General features: G+C 39.4%; 1 protein-coding gene across 1 annotated transcript in view; it reads right to left on the bottom strand.

Moving 5' to 3' along the window:
• Positions 1–1836: 1836 nt before the first annotated feature.
• The window catches only part of LOC143803959 (CD109 antigen-like), a 43598-nt gene continuing 25938 nt past the window's right edge, over positions 1837–19496 (bottom strand). The window contains exons 19-29 of the mRNA XM_077281709.1: positions 18630–18806; positions 18361–18442; positions 17120–17351; positions 15726–15903; positions 14282–14469; positions 13125–13280; positions 9320–9385; positions 8016–8155; positions 7749–7899; positions 7373–7475; positions 1837–2695 (exon numbers count right to left, since the gene is read on the bottom strand). Coding sequence (XP_077137824.1) covers positions 2511–2695; positions 7373–7475; positions 7749–7899; positions 8016–8155; positions 9320–9385; positions 13125–13280; positions 14282–14469; positions 15726–15903; positions 17120–17351; positions 18361–18442; positions 18630–18806 — 1658 coding nt within the window. The 3' untranslated portion in view covers positions 1837–2510. The remainder of the gene's footprint in view (positions 2696–7372; positions 7476–7748; positions 7900–8015; positions 8156–9319; positions 9386–13124; positions 13281–14281; positions 14470–15725; positions 15904–17119; positions 17352–18360; positions 18443–18629; positions 18807–19496) is intronic.

The raw sequence follows: 19496 nt of genomic DNA on the forward strand, positions 1-19496 counted from the left end.
TCGAGTATCGAATGTCTCGAGCACCAGGATGCTTGATCGAGTACCGAACAGTGCCGAGCACGCTCGCTCATCAATAATGACTACCCAACTTGAAATTAGTGCTATTGTACTCTGGGTCCACATTCATGCTTTGACCCTAGGGATATCACTAGAACATGATGTCACCATTGTGTAATTTGGCATATCTAAGAAAACATTTCTATATTAGACTAGGAATGGAATTTTGGATTGATCTTCAGAAGTATGAATAAGGATTTAAGTTAAATACTAAAAAATGTGCCTGATAAACTAAAAGATTACAATTAGGCAAAACAATGATCAACTGTCACCTTTATTAAGGTACCTTCACACTGACCAACTTTCCAACGATAACGATAGCGATCCGTGACGTTGCAGCATCCTGGATAGCGATATCGTTGTGTTTGACACGCAGCAGCGATCTGGATCCCACTGTGATATTGTTGGTCGGAGCTAGAAGGCCAGAACTTTATTTGGTCGTCAGATCGGCATGTATCGTTGTGTTTGACAGCAAAAGCAACGATGCCAGCAATGTTTTACAATGGTAACCAGGGTAAATATTGGGTTACTAAGCGCAGGGCCGCGCTTAGTAACCCGATATTTACCCTGGTTACCATTGTAAAAGTAAAAAAAAAACACTACATACTCACCCTCTGATGTCTGTCACGTCCCCCGGCGTCCGCGCTGCTGCTCAGAGCTTCCTGCACTGAATGTGTCAGTGCCGGCCGTAAAGCAAAGCACAGCGGTGACGTCACCGCTGTGCTTTAGGGCCGGCGCTTACACAGTGCAGGGAAGCGGACGCCGGGGGACGCGACAGGCACTGGAATGTGAGTATGTAGTGTTTTTTTTTTTTTACATTTGCACTGTTAACCAGGGTAAACATCGGGTTACTAAGCGCGGCCCTGTGCTTAGTAACCCGATGTTTACCCTGGTTACCCGGGGACTTCGGCATCGTTGGTCGCTGGAGAGCTGTCTGTGTGACAGCTCTCCAGCGACCACACAACGATGAAACAGCGACGCTGCAGCGATCGGCATCGTTGTCTATATCGCTGCAGCGACGGTACCTTAAGAATATCTCTGTAAAAGGCCCTCTGCTTTTCATATTATACTGATAGTGTTTATATTATTGAATGATGAAAGGTTTGTACTTGAAGTGAAATATGCAGCCTTCAGAGGAATAATGTTGTATTATTAACTTCATTCGCAATCATGTGCTCTGATCTATTTCCAGCCAAATGCTAAAGTTTAAGAATTAACTGATTTGTCTGCTCAATGTACAGCCTCTTAAGAAACTCACATAGATGTTAAAGCAATGAGAAAGCCATCAGGAAACATAAATAGGTGTCTGCATGTCAATATACTTGTCTTTATCCCCCAACCCTCTTGGATACTACTGTATAGTGTTTCTCCAACTGTAAACATTTCTATAAAGAGTTATCTTGTAGACTTACATAACCCGACAAAAAAAAATGTGGTAACATGCACAACACAATCAAATGTAAGAACTAATCTACAACCAAAGAAGCTTCTTCTACTATAATGTTTTTTGTTAAATAATAACCAAATGTAAAACACTTTGAACAAGATCCTATATGTTCCTTTTATATTATTGCATACTGATGAAGATGTCATTTTCTCCTAAATATAATATATACAAATTTCATAGTTCACCTTTACTACTGATTATTGAAAAAGTTTGTAATAGATAAGCTTCCGAAATAATTGCTTCCGAGGAGCATCTTACTGTTTAAGTATTTAATTGATTTAATTCAATTTCTGATAAGACATTTATTTACAACACATTTACTAGACGAGAAATGTACATCAATATAAATACAAAAACATGTAAATATAAAAAAAATCTTACAAAATATTTTTCCATAATGTGAAGCTAAAATAAAAATTTAAATATCTACTATTACACAGACACAAAATTATTTTGCAGCGCTGCTAATTATTTGCCAAATAATTATTATTACAATATGTATACACAAATATGGAATATTGACACCCTGCATACAATAATAGTAGCAGGTGAAGAATTCTACATTACATGAAGTCTGCCAGTCATTAGAAAATGATAAGAGGGAACCTGTCACCATCAAAGTCCAATCTGCAGGCAGCATGTTATAGATTAAGGGATGCTCAGTACATTCATACTGTATATAGCTTTGTGAGAAAAGGCTCAGAATAACCTGAATTTTACTAATTTGTTCCTCAGGCCTTTTTGGGATTTTTGGTCCAGTGGGTGGTCCTATCAGTGACTGACAGCTATCCCTGTACACTGTATGTTTCAGTCACTGATAGGACCGCCCACTGGACCAAAAATCGCAGGAAGGATGAGGATTAAAAGAATAAAACACAGGTTATACTGAATCTGATCTCACAAAACTATATATCAATCTGCTCAGCTCCTCCTGCTCTATTTCATGGCACTAGCAGACAGGACTGCAATTTCATGGTGACAGATTCCCTTTAAGGCAAGTAGCCATTTACAGAAAATAACATAAAACAATTATGCAGAACCATAAGAGGCCGCTCGTCGGCAGAGTCGCCTGGCTGCTCAGAGGTAATGTTAGTGCATTTGACATACACATTGTGCAGTTGGGTCCACAGTAATCACAAGTAGATATTCGTTTCATGATCAAAGAATTATATGTACGGGAAGCAGACATTTCTGTAAAGAAAAAGGGAAATGTTAAACCTTTTGCAAGAAATAAACACTATAGATAAAAAGTAATGTCCACAATGCAAATATATACTGTACTTTTCTCCATAATATACATTTCCCCATAATGTATCCATATATATAATATCCTTGTGCTGAGTATAGATAGGGACTAATTATAGAAAGTATGCTAATTCGCAGGCTGCGCTATTTTGGTGAGTTTTATGGGTAAGAATAGTGCATGCAATATAAAGACAGCTTTGCTCCTCATCTACAATGTGGAAGAGCACACAGAGCTGAACACAGCCAGTCTCATCCACAATTTGCAGGTGAGACCGGCCTGTTCATAAATATGGCCATCTGAACCCAGGCTCCTAAGCAATTCCTTTACACAACCGGATCCCGTTCTATATAGCAGACTGAGCTTTTTATGGGCCAGAAGCAAAAACTATACATAGTCAAAGACTTCTGCAGACCAGGACCTCTAGGACATTCATCCTTGAGGTCTAGCTCGCACAATTCATTCTCAATTCGTTTTTTTTAACATGATATTGTAAAAACACAGTCAAATAGCCATGTATTTATTAGATTTTCCTAAAATCCCACAAAAATCACACCAGAAACACAAGGTGTGAACACTGCTACAGAGTCTAAAAAAATTGTCTGTGGAGTCCAGCTATGACCAGTGCTTCCTCTAAGCTGAGCGATCAAGAATGGAATTTATTAAGACAACATAGTAATGCGGTCAATGACCACAATTACAGATATACATCTCTGCAGAGTATGGTATTTTTTAATCTATCATTTGCAAAGTGTCGAGCTTAGATCACTGGTTGACACAGACAGAAAAGGGCTCAAGTGCAAGAATAATATATGGATTCTTTGCCATCCAACAGCTTATCATAATTCATAATTACCTCTTGGGTCCCTGTGCGGCTGCACAGGTTACACCAATGATATGTCTGCCCCTGGCTTAGGCTGAAAGATGACTATGACATTGATTGGCAAAATGCTCTGCACACATATGCTGTGGAGAAGGCTGTCAATCAAAGTGACGACGAGTGATTACAGCTGCACTGAGCATATAAATGTGTCTCATTTAAAGGTAACCATTCCCTGCACCACTCCAGTGAATGGAAGAGAGCAGCTGCAGGGAGAATAAAACTTAATTTTCTCCCTGCAGCTGCTACTCCTGTAAGACCAACAGACATTATTTAAAAGCTAGTTATCTCCAATTTAACCCTATATCTGCAGGTAAATCGTAGAGACTAGTGGATCGTTTTGCAGGACTCCAATTCAGTTGGTAGATGAAAGGCCCACAAATCTCTTACCTTCTGGCATTCCCAGCATGGCATTTGCTTTGTCAAGCCTTGTGTGACATCATCTCTGAAGCGTGACACACAAATGACGTTGCGCCAACCCTGGCTTATCAAAAAGCCACGTGGAGGAAGGCCGGAAGGTAAAAGATTGGCAGGCCTCCTGTCTAGCCATCAGGTACCACTGACCTGGACGCTGGTCCTGCAAATCGATCTGCTCATCTGTAGTAAATAGCATTTCTGGACGTGAAATGTTAAACATATATTAAAGCTCATCCCATGCCAATGATTTGTTCTACTATTATATTAGTAAGTTTTTATTGTTTCTATGTCTATATCCTCATATATTTGATAAATGATACATTGTTTTGTGAAGTTATTTGATCCACAGTTGCCATTTTTTAGCTCTACTCTACTTTTATTTTGTGCAAGGAAAAGCAATATGAGTAATTTGTAGGAAAAAAAGAAGAAAAAAGGAACGCACTTACCCCTGTTCAAGCATAATTCACTTTATTTGGACATACTTAAAAACAGATTGCAGGGAGGGATGACAGCAGCTCTGGACAACAGCCGTTTCGTGCGTACAAGCACTTCGACGGGTCCTGGAGCTTCATGGATTCTAAACGGATTTTATAGACCCATCTAGGTAGCTTGCTCCTCCTCTCACCTGTAGCACATGGTGGGGGGAAGGGAGGAAAGGAAGAGCGGGGGCAAGCAACCTGTCAGAACACCGGCAAAGCTGTGCTTTAAAAAGACAAAACATACATGTTAAAAACATACTCAAAGCACTATTTGTAGAACATAACTAAATGGATGCAAAAACTAATGAAATTTTTATAGAAACACAGACATGTCCACTTTGTCATTTAAACCGATGGGTCCTGCAGCATCTGTGCGCAAAATCCATCTAGCCTCCCTCTGCAGGAGGAGGCGGTGAAGATCTCCGCCCCCCTCTGGGAGAGAGACCCGTTCCAGACCGGCAAAACGCAGAGCATGAGCGTCTCCTGCATGGTAAGTGCGGATATGGTCGATCAATCTACAGGCACCTTTTCCAGTCTTTACTGGGTTAAAATGTTCCCTAACCCGAACAAATAAAGGCCTGATAGTTTTCCCAATGTAGAAATTTCTACAGGAACAGAAAAGGACATAGACCACATGAGTGGTTCTGCAGGATATAAAATCGCGCACCACATGCTGTACATGGCCAATTCTGATAACGTTCCCTGTGAAATGGAACGAACAGAAATTACAGCTTCCACATTTATAATTTCCTTTAGGGATATTCTCTGTTAACCAATTACTTTTGTTGGATATAAATCTGTTGCGAACTACACTGTCTCTGATATTCTTACTCCGGCGGGCAGCAAAAAGGGGACCTTTATCTACCATGGTTTTCAACTCATCATCTTGTCGCAGAATGTGCCAGTTTCTGCGAATAGCAGCTCTAATTTGATTATCCAAAGGACCATATTTAAAACTAAAAATGAATCTTTTTTCTTGTTTTTTTTGGAGAGAAACGCATGTCTCAGCTTTGGCAGCCCTTTCGAGAGCACCATTCAAGACTGCGGGGGGATATCCTCGTTTCATGAACCTATCCTTTAAGTCAATTGATTGTTTGATAAATGTCGCCGGGTTACTATTTATTCTTTTCACTCTGAGAAACTGACTATAGGGGAGAGACCGCTTAGTGTAAGGCGGATGAGCACTATTATAGTGTAGTAGCCTGTTCATGTTCATGGTATGGGACGGGCACCAGGATGAATTCACGGAATTTGTGAGTCACCTGGGGACGTCCAATACCATGAACATGGGCTTTACCTCGCAATTTGGGGGTTCTAGTCTGGTGTTCTTGGATGTTAAATTACAAATTATAGAGAATAGCATTGCCACAGAAGTATACCGTAAACCCACGGCTTCAAACGCGCTACTACACTATAATAGTGCTCATCCGCCTTACACTAAGCGGTCTCTCCCCTATAGTCAGTTTCTCAGAGTGAAAAGAATAAATAGTAACCCGGCGACATTTATCAAACAATCAATTGACTTAAAGGATAGGTTCATGAAACGAGGATATCCCCCCGCAGTCTTGAATGGTGCTCTCGAAAGGGCTGCCAAAGCTGAGACATGCGTTTCTCTCCAAAAAAAACAAGAAAAAAGATTCATTTTTAGTTTTAAATATGGTCCTTTGGATAATCAAATTAGAGCTGCTATTCGCAGAAACTGGCACATTCTGCGACAAGATGATGAGTTGAAAACCATGGTAGATAAAGGTCCCCTTTTTGCTGCCCGCCGGAGTAAGAATATCAGAGACAGTGTAGTTCGCAACAGATTTATATCCAACAAAAGTAATTGGTTAACAGAGAATATCCCTAAAGGAAATTATAAATGTGGAAGCTGTAATTTCTGTTCGTTCCATTTCACAGGGAACGTTATCAGAATTGGCCATGTACAGCATGTGGTGCGCGATTTTATATCCTGCAGAACCACTCATGTGGTCTATGTCCTTTTCTGTTCCTGTAGAAATTTCTACATTGGGAAAACTATCAGGCCTTTATTTGTTCGGGTTAGGGAACATTTTAACTCAGTAAAGACTGGAAAAGGTGCCTGTAGATTGATCGACCATATCCGCACTTACCATGCAGGAGACGCTCATGCTCTGCGTTTTGCCGGTCTGGAACGGGTCTCTCTCCCAGAGGGGGGCGGAGATCTTCACCGCCTCCTCCTGCAGAGGGAGGCTAGATGGATTTTGCGCACAGATGCTGCAGGACCCATCGGTTTAAATGACAAAGTGGACATGTCTGTGTTTCTATAAAAATTTCATTAGTTTTTGCATCCATTTAGTTATGTTCTACAAATAGTGCTTTGAGTATGTTTTTAACATGTATGTTTTGTCTTTTTAAAGCACAGCTTTGCCGGTGTTCTGACAGGTTGCTTGCCCCCGCTCTTCCTTTCCTCCCTTCCCCCCACCATGTGCTACAGGTGAGAGGAGGAGCAAGCTACCTAGATGGGTCTATAAAATCCGTTTAGAATCCATGAAGCTCCAGGACCCGTCGAAGTGCTTGTACGCACGAAACGGCTGTTGTCCAGAGCTGCTGTCATCCCTCCCTGCAATCTGTTTTTAAGTATGTCCAAATAAAGTGAATTATGCTTGAACAGGGGTAAGTGCGTTCCTTTTTTCTTCTTTTTTTCCTCTGGATGATTTGTATATTTCCTTGGAACCGCACCCCCAGTTTCATACAGGATACGTGTGGCTTTTGTAACCATTTTAGTGTGAAGTGGTTGAACTGTTTATGGATTGCATTCAGCTAGCAGTGCGGATTTGTGGTTTCTTTCTCACCTTTGAACTTAATGAGTAATTTGTGGTCCTTACCTGGATTGTAGTAATCATAGACTTTCACAACAGCATCCTGAGAATTTGCTACCTTTGCAGAACGAACCATTGGAATAGATATACATAGCTCCTCTTTGGTCACCTAATAAATTAAGAGAGAAAATATGAAGCTGTGTTCACACTTTACAAAACCACAATTCAACTGCTAAATGGGAATACAGTTTGAGACAGGCCCAATACATGACATATTCTAATGTAAACCGCTGTTTACAATACATTCAATTGCTTCCATATACATAAGCTTATTAGTCAAGATAGTGTTTATAGCCAACCAACATGTAATATTAATGACATCTATGTAATATGAAACTATTCATAGATCAAACATTCTTTGTAGCACAGTCTTTTGACTTACAGAATCAAAGTAAAGATAAACGTTTCCTTCTTTTGGCTCAACCAGTTTTAGAGATCCAAGTCTAATAATTCCTCCCGGGCTCAAAGTGAATCCACTCAGGTAGCCAACATCTAACAATGCCATGCCGCTCTCATTCCCCTTACCCTGAAAGCTAAAAACAAAGCCCACAGCATTGGTGAGAGAAAAACATATTAATAAAAGAATAGATCCAAAATTACAAGCAACTCTTATAAGAGGACATGGAATATGAACTGTAGTCTTACTTACCGCATACATACAGCCACAGAGAGTCTATGAATGTTATTCGTCTCTTCCTTCACTGTCACATCTAATCGGAAAGCTTCAGGCACAGGCACAGTGATTTTTCTTCGCCTTAATAGGAACTTCCGATTATATATTACATTAAGCTATAGAGAAAAAACATATTATGCTTTAGTAATCAAAGTATATTCTGATATAATATGCTGCATTTTCCATTAAATTACAAATCTGTACATCCATATCAGATTGTGACGATTAGCTGTTCTCGGTGCTGGTAGCAGCCAGATGTGATCAATTACGGATCTTCACGACTCGGTCAACTGGATAGTGGCCATGGTCAGTTACTGCACAGCTGCCCCTATTGTAATAAATAGGATGAATCTTCAGTACACTACTGCGGTTATGTTGTAGTTGATGGCGTTGTGCTTTATAGCTCTGCAACTGATCACATCCGGCCACTGCTAGCACAAGGAACTGCTGATTTGTGGGAGTATGTTAGGTGTCATACCCTTACCGATCTTATATTGATAACCTAACAGAGGCCATTAATCAATATTAAAGTAGCAGACCACCCTCTAACTTTGCATATGCTTTTTCAAATAAAAAAAAATATTGGAGTCTTTTTATGTGGCAAAGGGGTTTTTGTGACACATCTGGCACCAAGATCCACGTATGACTGCTATATCTACACCTAAGTATAGCTATGATCCTGAAAACAGTGAAAAACATGAAGCAGAATTGAAGATAATTAAAAAAAAGAACATAAAATACAGTTTTTGTTATTTTATGCTCTTATAGTTTGTTTTCTTTATTATTTTTTAAAATAAACATTAATACATTAAAAAACAAAAGGCATTGCAATGTGTAAAAGTGGATGCCTAAATTATGATGAAAATCGAAAATGTATTGAAAAACTGTTGAAAAACAATTCCCTTTGTTTTCTTTCTGTAAAAATGTCAGTGGAAAACAATAGTAATTTCTAAAGAGTAAAAATAGTAAAACTCTAGAACAACCTATCCACGTTCTTCTTAGCCACTAGTCAGACCACTGTTTCAGTTTCTAGTCTGCATTGGAAAAAACTGATTGGTTCCTCTGAGCAACAGCTCCAGCTTATATTGGCAGCAGTCTTATACAGTAGATTTGGTTTGTACAGAAACATTTGAGCTTGACAGATTTAGAAAATGGAACTGCATTAAAATCTCATGAAATAACCTGTTGTCATTGTGTTATTTTAGAAATGATTAATTACCTGTGAAACATACAGAGACATCAAGAATAAGAACAAAGACTCTTAAACACTTGATTTTTACCTGAAGGGTAGCCAATCCTCTTCCAACTGCAGTAGCGTTAACTAGCAAAGGCTGAAAGACCTTAATCTGATAATAAAACAGAAATATAAATCAGGTATTACTTGCAGATTAACGTCAATGCAAAATTAATTGTGGGGGTCGTTATACTAAAACCCACCATACACTTTAGCTAGTGTTCAGAAAACCGTATCTAATCCGACTTTCCCATTCATAGAAGTACTCACTGGGCCGAGTGCTCCAGTGTTCTCTTTGAGAGAACCTCCACCAAACACTTCAGATGGAAGCTTATCACTTAAAGAACAAAAAGATCAGAAGTATGTATAAGGTGACTGCCAGACACATAGTGGATGGGAGATATGTATCAGAGAAGTGAATGTCCTTTGTGATGTAAACTTGGAGTAATGCTCTAGTATACATAGTATTAAGAGGGGTTAATCGGCGATGACAGGGCCAGGTTTAATGTGAGCACCTGAAAAGTTGGGGTGGGACGGCTGATTACCATATTTCTATACCTGGGTGTGGTTCACATTGTAAACTTGAGCCTATTTGTTTCAGACATTGTTTGTGTGTGAAGGTTTGTAGACCTCAAGGATTGTGTGCCTTTGCTGAAGGACTAGGAAGCTGCACTCTAACTCAAGCGGGCGAACCCACACTATTGTATGAACTTTTTACTTTATATTTCAGTTTGTGCCCTACAATGGTTGTATTTGAGTTTTCCTGTGATGCAGTTTATGAGGAGTGAAATAAACCAGGATCTTGCAGAGCCATTTTCAGTTTTTGAAAGGTCGTCTCCAACTCCGACTTCCATTTGGCCATAACTGATTTTATCCACTTAGAATGGTCGTTCACAGGTGTGTCCACCATGGCAAAGTTTGGAATGCACCTTTGGTAGTACTCTACGATTCCCAGAAATGTCCTACCCTGATTTTTTGACAGTGGTTGTGGCCAGTCTTGGATTGTATCCACTTTATTGATATGGGGTTTAATTTCACCTCTACCTACTAAATATCCACGATATTTGGCCTCCTCTTTCCCCATGGCACTTTTTTGTATTATGATATCGTCCAGGTATACCACAGCATAATTCTTATGGGGTGTGAGGATCTGATCCATGGTCCTCTAGAAGGTGGCCAGAGCTCCATACAGTCTGAACGGCATCTGGATGTATTGGAAGCACCCATCGGGAATGGAGAAAGCAGTTTTCTCCCAGGGTTTTTGTGACATGGGGATTTGCCAATATCCCTTCGTTAGATTAAAGGTGGTTAGATACCTTGCTGGGCCAAGTCTCTAGATCAGTTCATCAACACACGGCAACGGATATGCATTGAACTTGGAGACTTCGTTCAGCTCCCAATAATCGTTACAGAGTCTCCATTCACCATCAAGTTTTTGAAGAAGGTGGGCATTCGGACTAGACCACCCTCTGTTAGATTCCTCAATGCCTCTGCTAAATATGGCACCAGAACTTTCGCCCACAGCTCTGGGGTGGAGTTTCTCCCTATCGGAGACCTTTCAAAAATGGTTAAAAAGGCCTCTTTGTTGTTACCCGTGGTCACTTTCTGTAAGGCTCTCCTCACCACCTTCCAGACAAATAAGCCATCAGCTGACCTTGGAGTCGGAGCTGCTGCCGTGCAATGCCTCTGCGAGTAATTCATTCTGCTGTTGCTGTTGTCACTGCTGCTGCTGGAGTTGTTGCATAAGCAGCTTATTTGTCTCCTGTTGTGCCAGCTGTTGTTGCTGCTGCAGTTGCTGCTGTTGGGCTTGCACCAGGTGTTTAATAAGGTCCTCTATGCTGTCTGATGTTGCTAACTGGTTTATAGCCAACTTCACTCATACATGCAGCACTTCTGTAGCAGTCACACGTGTTTCCTGGAAAAGCCGCCCTCACTTTTAACACCAAATGTAACAATTCAACTCTCTAGGGAATGAGATGAGGTATCACAGGAATAGTTTCTGTTTAAAAGTACATCTGGTAGCCACTGACTTTAAGAAAGAATTTGTACTCCAGATAGATGCCTCAGAGGTCGCATTAGCAGTGGTCCTTTCTCAGGAGATAGACGGAAAGGAGCACACTGCTCTCTACTTGAATAGGAAACTGTTGGCATGTGATAAAAATTATTTCATCATAGAAGAGTAATGCATGACCATAAAGTGGGCTGTAGACACATTGCAATACTATATGTTAGGGAAAAAATATAAATTAGTGTCAGACCATGCCTCACTTAGGTGGATAAGGAAGAAAAGGGGGAAAAATGCTTGTGTCACCCCCCTGGTTTCTAGCCCTGCAAGGTTTCCACTTCCATGCGGAACATTAAACCAAGAAGTTAAATAATAATGCCGAAGCTCTCTTGAGAATCCCATGTCTATTGGTAGAAGGTGCCAAGAGTCACAGCTTTATGCAGTGCAGAGTGGGAAGGTATGTAAGGTGGCTGCCAGTCACATAGTATATGGGAGATATGTATCACAAAGGTGGATGTACTCTGTGATGTAAACCTGGAGTAATGCTCTAGTACACATAGTACTAAAAGGGGTTAATCGGCCATGACAGGACGTGGTTTAATGTGAGCAGCTGAAAAGTTGGGGTGGGACAGCTGATGGTTCAAATTGTGAAATAGGGTCTCACACATGATTTGTGTTGAGGCTTGCAGACCTCCAAGATTGTGTGCCTTTGCTGAAGGACTAGGAAGCTGGACTACAACTTAAGCAGATGAACCCACGCTATTTCTAGTGGCAGCTTATCGCTTTAAAAACAAAAGGATCAGTAATCTGTTTAAGGTGGCTGCTGGACACATAGTGGATAGGAGATATGGATCACAGAAGTAAATGTCCTCTGTGATGTAAACCTGGAGTAATGTTCTAGTACACATAGTACTAAGAGGGGTTAATCGGCCATGACAGGGCCGGATTTATTGTGAGCAGCTGAAGAGTTGGGACTGCTCACCATATCTCCACCTCTGGGTGTGGTTCATATTGTATGAAGGTGTATAGACCTCCAGGATTGTGTGCCGTTGCTAAAGGTCTTGGAAGCTCTACTCTAACTCAAGCAGGTGAATTCGTACTATTGTATGGAATTTTTACTTTATGTTTTACTTTGTGCCGGACAAGTGCTTTATTTGAATTTTCTTGTAATGCGGTTTATTAGGAGTGAAATAACCAGACTTTTAAATAGAAATGGTTCTTGTGATACCTCATCTCACTCCCAAGTGAGTAGCACTGTTACATTTGAAATTAGACATGCCATATATTTATCTCCTCGGCATTATCTGTTGGGTCCCCCAACAGCCCGCGGCACCAGTCGATATCATTAACATTGTGTAAAAATGTTTTCTAACTGTACTGAAGAATACAAAGCTCCTTCCCCTTGCTATCTATGCTTGTAAGCTGCCCAAACATACAAATACTGTATCACTAAACATTGGTCCATTAAACTGCTCCTCAGACAATCGTGGATTGGCCGACTGGGATGATTCAGGACTGTAATGACGATTTTTATTTTAAAAATCATGTGGCCCAAGTGGGCCTTCCTTGCTCTCTACATCATCTGGCCTTTCACAATTTCTAGGTATCTCTGGGTTAGTAACATATGTGACACCTTTTGTGATCATTGTAATGTTCTGCTGGAATAAAGAGACAAGTGAAATATAAATCTTGCAGAATTTTTAACTTTAATATGGACTTGTCCCAGGCACCACAAGGTTTCTGGCTGGTAAGGCTCCAATAGAAAATGCTAGCTAACCTCCTATATTTACCATACTATATGTCTGTGTATTGTATATTATCAAATTCGTTTATAAAGTATATTTACCTGTTGACTTTGTAAGACTGGAAGGTTTTCACTGTTGACATGAAAAACTTTAGACAAATATGACTCTGGGCCAGTAACAACCAAAGTAAGAGATGTTTCATGAGTTGGAGCCAAGAGCAAAAACTTTGACAGTGCTTGTAGAGCTATTATTGTATCCTTGTTAGAAAAAAAACAAAAACATGTTTTAATATTAACTCAACAAAAACTGATGCAGTTAGCTTTAATGTATATTTTACATAAAAGATACACAGTGATGAGTGTCAATGTGGTGAATGAACATCAGCCAAACAGATGAACTGGTGCATGTATGAAAGCATGCTACTGCTGCAGACACATTTGTACTCATCGTCACCTATCAACTGAATTGTTTTCAATAATGATGTTGTCTGCCTTCTATAGCTTTTTTTTGTGTTATAAGAGTCCTAAGAAAATATATGTAAAATAAATCACAGTATGCACTGTTATGTCAACAAATCCCAAAAAAGGGGGCAGACCCCATCTGAATGGAGTGGTTGTCGAGCATGGGCATTTCCATCCCGTTTATTTTCTTTGGGTCTTCCCTATATAGCCTAGCAGATACATGGACAATAAATTGAGTGGTGGTATGTATATTGCATTTTTATATTACGATGGGGTTCTGCAAAGACTTGCTCTGGGGATCAGTGGACATCTAAGCAGTCGAGGCTCCAGTCATCAACAATTTATGAGATATCCTATAAATTGTGTTAAATTATCGACTAGATACAAACTTTTTAGACCATTTAAGCAATCATCTAAACTCTGTATGGCAACCTGGCAATATGTGTAATTTTTCCTGCAGCGATTCCACAGGAAAAAAAAAGAATTACGCAGTTCCCATTAAATCAATGAGCTGCATGAAGTATAGACATGCCAGGTCCTACAGGATGACATACACTCTGGATAACAGATGAAGATCTTGAATGGGAAACACTCAACTTTTTACCTAAAATTCCCTAATCGGTTATCTGAAAATCAAGAGGCTCTCTGCACAATGCATTGAACTGCTAGAGTGGCATTCTCTTATTAGCTGCTCTCCACTTGGATTACTTGATGAGACTACTAAATGGGAGACCTTCAGATAGTAATAGGGTATTTCAAGATGGGTTTCCTGAACGGTATTGTTTTCTCTGTTTTACCTGAGTGGATGAATATCCTCCAAAACGGTTTCTTTGTAGACTCAGCCATTTCATAACAGGAATACCATCCTCAATTCTTCCCAGCTGGTAGTGGCAAAGCAGGGCATATGCTGCAGTTTCTATGTCTACTGTTCTTGGCTGCCAATAATTGTTTGACACTTCAGATGGAGAAGACCAAAACTTGGTTCCTTATTATGAAATAAAATGATACCAAAATAATATTAACGTATTTATATTTTGTAAATGTATATACTGTATGTGTACTTAAAACCAACAAGAACCAACCATGCAGTCGTATAATCCAAGACATATAGTACTTTATTCAAAAATTAGCATAAAAAATCCAGACATTTTTTAGCGTAAAAAATCCAGTATTTCTGTCTGCCACTATATGTTGCACTTTATCTTAACACCGATGTACTGTTTGTTCCCTGGTAGGGGGGGATTACCAACCTTGGGCTTTTTTCTACATGATGTTGATGGCAATTTCCATCTTTTAGCCCTGCTGTGTACTGCTTGTCTGGATTTTTTATGCTAATTTTTGAATAAAGTACTATATGTCTTGGATTATACGACTGCATGGTTGGTTCTTGTTGGTTTTGACTTGCATTATTGCAGTTATCCTTGTGTCCATGCATGGGTGGTACATGAAGATATTAATAAGGACTGCCTTTTGGGTTGACTATATATGTGCCGCTAATTATGCATATTGGAATTTTTCTCTGTATATGTACTTACTGTATGTCATGCTGCTACACTGCGACTGACAGGACATGGTTGTTTTGTTACAAATTACCATGACCATAGCTCAATAATTGTCAGAAACCAAACATCCTGGATTTCTGCACAGCCAGATTTACTATCATAGCTTGAGAGTGTAGCAACACGTGATTGAGTAGCCCTATTCTTAATTTGATAAATGTATACAGGTTGTACTACCTTTTTCTATAACTTTTTTTCTGGGTCTATGTTATTTTTTCACTATGGGTCTAAGAACTAACAGGCAGGTTGTTGCTAACTACCTGCTGGTTCAACATGGCACCGGCTCAGAGCGGTCATAGACTCCTCCTCCTGTCGATTCTGCTGCTTCACATCAATAGAGTAGCTCTTCCTCTCTTGAGCTGTGCTGTTGATGGGGCATGATGGCCGGTGTCATGCTGATTGACAGCTGGATCTCCGCAGTTAGGCAGCGGGGAGCCAACTGTCAAACAGCATGACATTGGCATTCACACCCCATCAACAGAGAGGACCAGAAGAAAAGCAGCTGCTGTCAATGTGAAGTCATCGGAAGCTGCAGAATTGCTGAAAGGAGTGGTTAGCGTTTACCTGCCTGTTCGTTCTTGGACCCTTAGTAAAAAAAAATAATAATCCACGATAATCCCTTTAACTGAAGTTCTGAGATTTTACTTAAAGCATGGAATTGGAGGAATAATTATATACTAACCTGTAGTGTCTGACTCTGCCCTTGAATTGAGCAGGGTAAGAGCATCATGTGCCTTGGAGCTATTGGCCAATGACATAGCATATGCTACTATTGAAAGAGTATAATTGCTAACAATTCCTTCATCAAATTTCTTTTCAAGATATTGCACAGCTTTCTGAACTCTGGATGCGTAGAGATTCTAAAATGAAAAAGAAAATATTAATTTTGAATGCAGAATGTGCTATTTTACAGAACATTACGAAGCATTCAGCTCACATTCCTTTTTTTATAAATTGCATTCATTTGGTTTAATTGACATGCATTTTCAAACATTTGGTAATGCAAAGTGTCATTCGCTAGCTCCTTTGTTATCAGTTTTCAGCTGTTCTTTGTTTTAGGTCTCAACTTCCTTAACACGGTAATTTACATACTATAACAGTAGTTTACATAGTTTACATATCCGTGAATTACAATTACAATATTCCAACTGGCCATTGGGGATTTTTAGATTTACTTAAGGGCAAATTCATCAAAACTTTTATGCCAGAAAACTGCCATGAAATGCTTTGAAAAGTGGCACAATTTCTGGGCAATGCAGAGAGATATTTGGTGTTTGTAGCAGCTCTGCCAAAATGAGGGAGTTCGGCAGGAGTCAGGATGGGATGGGCTATGACTGTGCCATCCAGTCAAATTAATTAAAATTGACAAGAGTTTTTGTTACTCCAGAAATGCTACTCCAGTCTCAGACTGGATAACATTTCTGGCAAGGTGTACAGTAGCACATGTCACAGAGAATATGTGGCAAATTCATGAATTGATGTGCGCGTCTTAATGAATGTTACATATCGTACTCCAGCAAGCACTTTAATAAGACTGTCTTAGTGAATCGGACCCACAGTTTCTGTCCTTTCAGGAAGTGTTTTCAGCAAGGCTTATCATCAGAGGCAGGATTACAATGACAGGACACAGCTTTACACACAGCTGGTAACACAGGATCTACCAATCACAATAGGTGATCTCACAGCTGACCTTGACCATTAGACCCCCAAATACAAACAATGGGGCCAGGGTCTGTCAGTGTGCTGTTTCCTGAAACATCAGGAAGTTAGAGTCTAAAAAGCTCCCACTGACCAGTGTGAAAATTTCTATATTTTTAGTTTTAATACATATTGTGATTTGTAGAAAATAAAACATTGCCAAAAGTTTAAAAAAAAATAAAAAAAACAAGTCATGTTATCATTATAGCTTTTCTTTAAAAACACGATAACAGATAGGTTATGTAAGTTTTATAGATTTCAATTAAAGTTGCAAAAAGCCTCATTCACATTTCTGTGAGTACAATTCAAGTCACAATTAACTTTTTAATAAACTCTTATACGTGGTATCATATTTACCCTACGTGGTATCATATTTACCCTGTAGTACTGATCTTCAAGCAGTGCAGTTAGTATATAGGCAGTGATGGTGATGGGACCATTCTGTCCTCCCTGAATTTCCATATGGATAACACGTCCCGGCTCAGAGAATATACCAGTGTTTGGGTCTTGGTACTGCACCATCCATTCTATTGTTTTATTTAGGATGGTTGGATCTATGTATAGAAATGTGCGGGCTTGGAGAAAGCATCTGAAAACAAATGCTGACAACCTGAAGGACAAATAGAATTATTGTACTTTAAGAGCTGCATTATTTTTATACATTACAAAAGTTTCATTAAATGTACATTTTTGAGTTTCCATTTGTAGAGTAGAAGGGCAAGAGTTGACTCCCGTATTCCAGACTTCTGCCAGAATTTTTTAATGAGACATTATGCGCACAGGTGGCAAAGTGGTTAGTACAGATATCAGGGCAACTTCATCATGCCCAAATACTCTCCTGCATAGAAACAAAAGAGGTTTCAGGCATGACGCAGTTGCCTTCGTAAAAGAACTATCTGACCTTCTGGCAGGATCCAAAAACAAAAGCAATATTTTAGGTATCTTTTACCAATATAAACATAGAAAAGTGAATAATATGGTAGAAACTAAATGGCTATTTGTATTTCATTTGGATCTTTTCTTATAACAAGACATGCATTGCTCTAATCTAGCATAAATCATATCATACTATCATATAGCACTATTCGTCACTCCTTCAGCGGAGCGTTGCCCGAGTAAGGATCCAGTCCTGTAAATTTATACAGACAAAAATTCAGCACTCAGGGTTTAGGCAGTAGAATTATGACAGTTTAATTAAGCAACCCAATTGCATATGTATTTGAAGTTTCAGGCCAAACTTTCATCAGAATGCAAGGGATTGACATGGCTGTCGGAGTTCAGTATGTGGAGCACAAAAGGAACAAAGGGCTCGTTCATTCAAAAAGGACTCTGACTCTCTCCTTTTGATAGCGCCTTGGCACATACAACTATGGTCATGTTTCCCTTTTGCGCTCCACATACTGAACTACCACAGCCACATCAATCCATAGCATTCTTATCAAGGTCCGGAATGGATTGCTGTCATAATTCTACTGCTCAGACCCTGAGTGACGAGCTTTTCTCTGCATAATATAAGACTTTATATTGACATTGACTTGGGCTGACTTTATGGAATTGAGGACTTTCAAAATTACTTGACAGTTTATATAATAAGTTAATGACATATTGGATTTGCTCACCAGGTACTTCCAGAGGAATCTGCATTTCCAAATGCACTAAAAGATCCATCAAATCGCTTATAGGTTAGCTCCTTCTGATAGCCTAAACATAAAATATACATTGTGATTAGAACTATATTATAGATGTCACCTCTAGTCACTGGTCGTTTACAATCATTGGTTAAATCTGAACATATTCAGATCTATTATTTGCCCAGTAAGTTATTACACAAGGAGCTAGTAATTGGCCTGTAAGTATGCATGATGCAGATCTGTATCTCAAAAGTTACCTTGTTCCATAAAGCCTATGGCCCTTTCTTTGATATCGCTGTTTATCTTATTAGTCGCTATTAGATATTGCAGAATATAAATGTTCGGTGCAAAGTTGATCATGTTTTGTTCTCCGCAACCATATGGCATCTCGATAAGTGATTCAAGACCATTTATTGAAGGCCCAAGGAGATCTCCTGTTAAAACATTCATAGAGACATAAGTTATGTAAAAAGATTTGGATACATTGACTTAGTGTGAAATAATATCCACTGTTTATTCAGATAATCATTGCTAATAAGAATAATAACGGCACATACTAATTGATTGATTTCTATATTCTAGACATAATTTGAACATTCTTGAGAACATTCTTGGTTCTACCCAGTGGCTGGAAACCAATTCCGGCCTAGCGCATTCACAGCTGTGACTTTTCTACCTGCCTCCAGTCTACACAGAACTCTGTGCACTCAACAGTTCTGATAGCAGGCTGATACATTTTACCAGTACTATGACATTGTGTCAAACTTGTGTCAGATCTGAGCTGAGCTGTGATTGGCTGTAGGGTCATTTCTACTAGACATGTCTGATAAATGATGCGCATATGGGTTTTGCATTGTATTACCCTAAATGCTGATAAGCTAGAAGTCTTTATAATTAGTTGCAAATTTGGGATGAATTACACAGCTACCTAAAGATAAGATTGCCTGATGTGGGGAAAAATGAGTTTGTTTTGAGTCAAACTAATTTATCAGTGTTTCATATTGGACATAAAAAAGTATTAAAGGGGATGTTCATTAATCAGACAACCCCTTCTGAATCTCTATGTTTCCCCCCAGTAAAATAATAATACTTATATTCAGCACCAATGCCGGCACAATTTCAGC

The sequence above is a fragment of the Ranitomeya variabilis genome, chromosome 2 (genome assembly GCF_051348905.1).
Source record: "Ranitomeya variabilis isolate aRanVar5 chromosome 2, aRanVar5.hap1, whole genome shotgun sequence".
Classification (NCBI taxonomy): Eukaryota; Metazoa; Chordata; class Amphibia; order Anura; family Dendrobatidae; genus Ranitomeya; species Ranitomeya variabilis.